This window comes from Eubalaena glacialis, chromosome 16, assembly GCF_028564815.1.
Source record: "Eubalaena glacialis isolate mEubGla1 chromosome 16, mEubGla1.1.hap2.+ XY, whole genome shotgun sequence".
Lineage (NCBI taxonomy): Eukaryota > Metazoa > Chordata > Mammalia > Artiodactyla > Balaenidae > Eubalaena > Eubalaena glacialis.
The window spans coordinates 64,459,387-64,466,307 of record NC_083731.1 but is presented as its reverse complement, the minus strand read 5'-3'; the positions used below and the strand labels follow the sequence as shown (position 1 = coordinate 64,466,307).

General features: G+C 55.3%; 1 protein-coding gene across 2 annotated transcripts; it reads right to left on the bottom strand.

Annotated features, from left to right (window-relative positions):
• Window positions 1–1,672: 1,672 nt before the first annotated feature.
• Window positions 1,673–5,545, bottom strand: PCDH8 (protocadherin 8). Of its 2 annotated transcripts, none has more exons than XM_061171002.1 (3): window positions 2,918–5,545; window positions 2,538–2,745; window positions 1,673–2,049 (listed from the first exon to the last, which is right to left on the bottom strand). In XM_061171002.1, the coding sequence occupies exons 1-3, from the start codon at window positions 5,543–5,545 to the stop codon at window positions 1,673–1,675; spliced, it is 3,213 nt and encodes a 1,070-aa protein (XP_061026985.1). The 2 variants fall into 2 exon arrangements, with proteins under 2 accessions (XP_061026985.1, XP_061026986.1); XM_061171003.1 differs by having other exon boundaries at window positions 3,209–5,545.
• Window positions 5,546–6,921: the final 1,376 nt, after the last annotated feature.

The window sequence follows — 6,921 nt, the reverse complement described above, 5'->3', positions numbered from 1 at the left end:
ACAAATATAAAGTGCTAAACAATAATCAGTCAGTAAAGGCAATGCATTGGTACTTTTCTACTTAACTCTTTGTTTCTTTCAAGTTAAAAAGAAAAAAAAAACATTGCTTATTTTATTTTCTTGCCTTGAGTAATCTGGGTTAAATCTCATCCTGACCACTTAGCAGCTGTGTGACTTTTGGGCATTTTACCTAAACTCTCTGTGTCCCAGTTTCCTTATGTGTAAAATGGAAATAATGATAGTTTCCATCTCATGGGGGTTATTTGAGGAATAAATGAGATAATTCATGCAGAATATCTTTGTAAGGAGCTCCGCTCATATAAAAACTTGTTCAGTAAATGTTAGCTCTCATTATTATTATTTTAATTTCAAATAAAATGAATGCATAGAGTATAAGACATAGGTATAGGTCTTTTGAGTGTTTTTTTTTAAAAAAACCTCCATTACGTACATTTTCAAACGCAAACACACAAATAGATTGGTATAATCTTCTCCACTCACAAACACACACGTACCAATGCTAGCACTGACTATGATCAATATATTTTTCAATCTCATTTCATATAGTCTCATGTTTTCTTCTAGAATATTTTAAAACACATCTCAAGCATCGTGTCTTTTCACCCATAAGTTTGAGTCTCTTTTTGATATTAAAATCCTTAATATTTAATGTAAGAGCTTCTTGGGACTATATCTTCTTAACCTTAAACCCCAGACCCTAGAGGAGTTACTGCAGTTAGTAAATGCTTTACAGATGTTTGTTTAATTAGTGAATGAACAGTCCAAACTCAGCTTTCCTCCACTTTTTGGTAGATGTTCCATAAATATTTGTTGAGTAAATAAATGAGGGCAGGAATTTTATAGAGTGCCTGATGTATATGGAGATGCATATGTTTTACAAAAGCAACAAATATTTTTAATACTTGGATGAGACTCCAATACTTGAAATCCCACAGGTTTACTGTTGCTGTGAACATTAATAAAGCCCAAATAATTAGCACTTGAAAGAAGGTTTAATTCTGGTACTCAGATTTTTTGTGAATGCCTGACTGTCGGTAAGTTCACAAAAAGCAATTAGCAGATTCTTCAAACACATGACAAATCCTTTATTACTCTGCTTGTAAGTGACATGGTTTACAGAAAACCAAATGTAATTAAATAACATTGAACTTGAAATCTACAACAGACTCAAGATATACAAGTTATACTTGGCAAGGCAAAACTTCTCAAACACTAGGTTGTTTCAGGTGAAAGATAAATTTCCATTAAGTAATTCCAACATGTTTTGTTTTTTTGTCTTACAGACAGTTCCTTTGGCAATAACTTCCACTTTAGCTTTTATTATATAAAAATATAACAAAATTTCATTATATACAAACATTACATTACACCATGTACAGGTTAAAAACACTAAGAAAATGGCAAGCCACAAGGGAAATTAAAGTCAATAGCATGATCAGAAGAATTAAATACTGCACACATTTCATAAAAATTACATTAACTACATTTTTGTTTGCAAATACCAAACAGTACCAATGTGATTGGAAATAGCTTCCAACAACTTCATTTTAAGGCACATCTTGCATATTTCTATATACAACACTGAAACCGGTCAATAACTTAGGGGCTTCTTGGAGTGACCTGTATATGCGTGACAACATGCAGCATGGGATTACACATTTTCATTGTCTTCCTTCTTTGGGGACAGGTACCTGCCAGGGGAGGACTGATAGAGGGGTACCCCAATCTCCTGCAAGTCTGGGAGCCTCCCTGGACGAGGAGGGGAGAGCAGAGTGACTGTCCTGTCATAGTCTCTGTGTAGCACTTTCTCATAGACGCTCTGCAGCCCCACTGTCTTGGGCAGCTGGGCCTGGTAGTAATTGTCCCTACGCAGAGGATCCCGGGGCAGGGACGTGCTCTTACAGAAGGTCGACATCTGGGCTGGGGGGTGAGTGGAAGCATGTGTGCTGGGCCCTCCAGCGCAGGAGGGGCTCCAGCAGCGGTCAGAGTGGCCCAGGATCTTACACTCCGCGGTGCACGCCCACAGTCCTAACATAAAAGAGAAAGGGAGAGGGCATGATGACTACTGAGATTACACACACTGTGCCTCCATCTTCAAAGTGTCAGACAGGGTCAGGGCGGCTGAAAAGGAAAGCGTGTAAGAAGATGAACGCCCTGATTCCAGATTTGAAATGAATATTGGTTCCTACAAAGCCACTTTAATACGAAGTTGGCTCAGCTTTAGCTGGAAGCAAAAAAAAAAAAAAAAAAAAAAAAAAAAAAAAATTGATAAGCAGAATTTCTCTTCTCAGATAGCAACCTAACAGGATGGGAGTCTGGTTTATTTTAGGTGGTGGAGCTGCCTCGACTTGGCATTTTGAAATTCATGTTTGAGGCAGGCCGGAATCCGGAACTCAAGGACAGAAAAAAGTGAGAAAGAGGGAGGGGGTGTGGGAATGGAGATTGAGAGGAGAGGCTGTCGCAGAAACGGAGGGAGAGAAGGAAGGCTGAATTTGGCAGGAAAGAGGAGTCCTCACCGCTCTGCATGTGGTTGATGAGATCCTTCTTCAGAGCGTCCCCGCTGACGTCGGAATCGCTATCGTTGAAATCACTGTCCCCTTTGCCGCTGTCTTTGCCGCTGAACTTCTCCGCTTCTCGGCCGGAGATGGTGTTGAAAGAATGTCCTTTCCAGACAGCCACAGGGGGCGCCGGCTCCTTTCCGAAACCAGGGGAGGCGCCGTAGGGCTGCAGCAGGGAATGGGGAAAGCAAGCAAGGGTGAGGGTTGGACAGGAAACAAAAACACAAGGGCGACAGGTTAGGCCTCTCCCACGCACGCACACCCAGACCCCTCCAGTCCCTTCCCCCAGCCTGTCCGCGGAGCACCGAGCGGGGCTCCCAGCCGAAGGAAGGCCTCACCTCGGCGTGCGCGCCGCGGAGCCGCTGCTGCCCCTCGAAGTGACAGGAGCTTTCCCCGGTGGCACTGCCGCCCTCCGAGCCCGGCACTTCGGCCGCGGCGACCGCGGGCGGAGGCGCGTCGGCCGCGGGGCTGCCAAAGGGCGCTTTGCCGCTGCCAGGGAAGGTGAGCACGTCGAACATGTTGGGCCTGGGCCCGGCTCCCCGGGCGGCCTCCTCCGGGGAGCCGGGAGCCGAGGCTCCGCCGCCCGCCGCCCCGGGCCGCTCTTCCCGGCGGGGCCCCCCTTTGCGCACCTCCTTCTTGCGTCGGTTGCAGGTGGTGGCGATGGCGATGATGGCGGCCAGAAGCAGCGTGCAGCTCCCGGCCAGCACGATGATGACGATCAGCGGCGTGTCCCATTGTAGCGCCGGCCCCGACGTCGCGAGCCGAGAGCCGGGAGGGCGAGAGCGCTCCGGGTTCGCTGCACTGGCTGGCGACACCAGCCCGCGCCCGCCGCCGGCTGTCACCACGAAGCTGACAGTGGCGGTGGTGGAGAGCGGGGGCCGGCCGCCGTCGGATATGACCAGCAACGCCCGGAATACTCGGCCGGGCGGCTCCTGAGATAGGTCGCCGGTGAGCACGATCTCCCCCGTTCGGCTGCCGACCGCGAAGGCTTCTCGCGGCTCCTGCTGTAGCAGGTCGAATGCCAGCTCCCCGTTGGCACCCTCGTCTGCGTCCCGGGCCTGCAGGCGCGCCACGGCCGTGTCCCTTGCCGTGCGCCCGGGGACCGCCACTTCCAGGGAGCCGTTGGCCGGTGCCGGGTGCACCAGGACCGGTGCGTGGTCGTTCTGGTCAAGCACCCGCACTTGCACCAGGGCACTGCTGGAGAGCTGAGGGGAGCCGCCGTCGCTCGCCTGGATGCGCACGTCGAGCTGGCGAAGCGTCTCATAGTCGAAGCTGCGCAGCGCGTAGATAGCCCCGGTAGCCGGGTCCACCGAGACATAGGTGGACACGGCGCCCCCAGCGCGGCCCACCTCGGCCTCCAGCAGCCGGTAGGTGACCTGGCCGTTGCGGCCCAGGTCCGGGTCCCTGGCGGCCACCGTGGCCAAGTAGGCCCCGGGCGGGTTGTTCTCACGCACCGACACCTCGTAGACCGGCCGCGTGAAGAGCGGCTCGTTGTCGTTCTCGTCGCTCACCCGCACCAGGTAGGGCCGTACGGTGCGCAGCGGGGGCGCGCCGCGGTCCTCGGCCACCAGCGTCAGGTTGTACTCGGCGATGCGCTCGCGGTCCAGCGACCCCGCGGTCACCACCAGGTAGCTGCCCGCGTAGGCCGGCTGCAGCCGGAAGTGCTCGTGCCCATAGAGGGCGCAGCGCACCTGCCCGTTGGCGCCCGAGTCCCTGTCCGAGGTGCTGACCAGCGCCACCAGGCTCTCGCGTGCCGCCCCCTCTGGCACCAGCGAGATGGCGCCGGCCTCTGGCGTCCCGGGCCCGGACGACGAGGTCGCGTCCGCACCCCCGAGAGCGGCGGCGGCGGCGGCGGCGAAGGGCGAGGCGACAGGCGCGCCCGGGGCGGCCAGCGGGGTGATGGCGATGTCCGGCGCGTTGTCATTGACGTCGCGGATGCGCACGATGACCTTGCAGGTGGCGGCGCGGGGCCCGGGGCCGCGGTCCTGCGCCCGCACGTCCAGTTCGTAAGTGTCCTGGCGCTCGTAGTCCACGGGCCCGGCCAGGGTGAGGCGGCCCGAGCGCGGGTCGAGGCGGAAGAGGCGGCGCGCCTCGGGCGGGGTACGGGAGCCGAAGGCGAACACCACGTCGCCGTTGGGGCCCTCGTCGGGGTCCGCCGCGTCCAGGTCGAGCAGTAGCGAGCCCACGGGCGCGTCCTCCGCCAGCTCCACCTCGGCCACGGCGCCCTGCGGGAAGGCCGGGCTGTGGTCGTTCGCGTCCAGCACGCGCACACTGAGGGCGGCCGTGGCGGAGCGCGGCGGGCGGCCTCCGTCCTGGGCCACCAGCTCCAGGTTGTAGGCGGCCTGGCTCTCGCGGTCCAGCTCCTGCAGCAGCACCAGGTCGGCGCACTGGGCACCGTCCGCGCGCGTCTGCAGCTCCACGCGGAAGGGGCTGTGCGGCTTGGCCAGGCGCACGCTCTGCAGCCCATTGGCGCCCACGTCCTCGTCCACCGGCACCTCTAAGGGTATGCGCGTGCCCACGGCCGCGCCCTCGGACACCTCCACGGGGATCTGGGCCCGGGGAAAGCGCGGCGCGTGGTCATTGACGTCCCTCACCTCCACTTCCACGTGCACCAGCCGGAACTGCTCCTGCGAGAAGCTGACCACGTCGAAGGCCAGCACGCACTGTGGGGCCTGGCCGCACAGCCGCTCGCGGTCCAGGCCCGCGTCTCCGACGGTCAGCTGCCCGTCACCCTCGCGCACTCGGATCAGCGAGCTGTTGAACTGCTTCATCAGGCGGAAGCTTGTGTCTCCGGACACTTTCATATGCAGGTCTTCAGCCAGGGTCCCGATGACCGTTCCGGGGGCATCCTCCTCGAAGGTGCTGTAACGCACTGTCTTGCTCTGGGCCACGGAGAGCACCCAGCAAAGGCTGAACAGCTGCAAGGGGAAAAGGCAGGGGATGCCCCCGCGCCTCGCTGGACTCATGCCGCCAGCCCCAAGCGCTATTCCAAAAGGCTGAGGGAGCGATTCCTCTCTGGTTTGCAGGTCTGGGCGTGAGTCCCAGGGTCCCCAGAGCACGCTTTTTGCGAGGCGTGTGCGGGAGAAGTCTGCAGGCTGCAGCTTGGAGGTGCCGGCGGGCTCTGAGGACGTGCGGATGCCACCCACGGCGCACACCTCTCCCTCCCCTTTTCTCGCTGGAGCTGCGCCGCCGCGCGCCGCCTCCGCTCTTATAGCCGCCGATATGCAAATCACCCGAACCGGGCAGCCAATGGCGGCCTGGCCCTCGCGCAGCTCTTACGCCAGCCTCTGACAATCCCTTTAGTGTGGAAAGGCTTAGAGGGGAAAACAAGAAATGAAAATTAGGGAATCTTTCCTTTGTTTCTTTAACTCTTTTGCTTTTTTTCTTTCCTGTCAGCGCTCTGCCTGTAGAGGAGTTGGCACGGGTCTCCGGGCGTTAAAGGAGCGGACGGTTTTGTTAATTGTGCCCCTACTGTGCTGGCTGCTTGAACTGACAGCCATCATATGGGATTTCGCCCCAGTGGCTCGGGACCCCGCGCTCACTCTCTGCATTTTGCACTTCGGAGGCTTTGAAACCGCTCGCGGCCCCTTCTGCATAGACTTGCTCTGCCGGGTGAGGCTCAGTTCGCGTTCTTTCCCAGCTTCCCACGGCGCTCGGAAATAGCCTCTCGATTTAGGAGCCCGAAGGATAAGGGAAAATGGATTTTATTCAAATTTGTGTACGCAGTTGTGTTTTGCTCGTGTGAGCCCCGGTGATCAGAGCTGCCACTTGCCTTTCAGAAAAGAGCTCTGCGACGTGTTAGTATGCATGTCATTGTCCAAATGGCTTTCTTAAGCCCTGGGCGCTAGCAGACAAGGGGGAAAAAAAGTTCCAAATAGGATTTAGCATAAGCTTGAGGAGATTCGGAAAGGTTTCAAAGATCAGACTGTATCAAAGGCTTATGAAGCCCTCGTTAGTAGTGGAAATAGAATGGCGTGGCAGGCGATCCCATTGGAGGCCCCAATGTCTGTATTATTTAACTGTGACAAGCTGAGGGGAGAGAAAGTTGAACAGTTTCCACAGCGGAGTTGGGCTAACTTGAATATAATGAGCAAACGCCACATGTATCCATTATGTTCCTCTATTCATCCCCAATCACTACCATAGCTCTCCGGCTAAACGGTGATGGGCGCTGAATTCCACACAATACGCGGCTCGTATTAAACTGCATTTAGAGAACTTTCCCTCCTGATGCCTTGTTCCGCCTATTTAGAGGATTTTCTTTCTGTTCTAATAGGGCCGCTCTGGGAAGCAATACTCATCCCGTTCCAGAAGAACAAAATCACAGCATGACGTTGAAACC

What these genes read in the sequence shown, in the direction of transcription:
- PCDH8 (XM_061171002.1), bottom strand. Translation starts at nt 5,545, where the DNA reads ATGAGTCCAGCGAGGCGCGGGGGCATCCCCTGCCTTTTCCCCTTGCAG. An exon ending in TCCGCGGCGCGCACGCCGAG is followed by an intron (nt 2,746 to 2,917) that starts GTGAGGCCTTCC and finishes TCCCTGCTGCAG; the next exon opens with CCCTACGGCGCCTCCCCTGG. An exon ending in CATCAACCACATGCAGAGCG is followed by an intron (nt 2,050 to 2,537) that starts GTGAGGACTCCT and finishes CTTTTATGTTAG; the next exon opens with GACTGTGGGCGTGCACCGCG.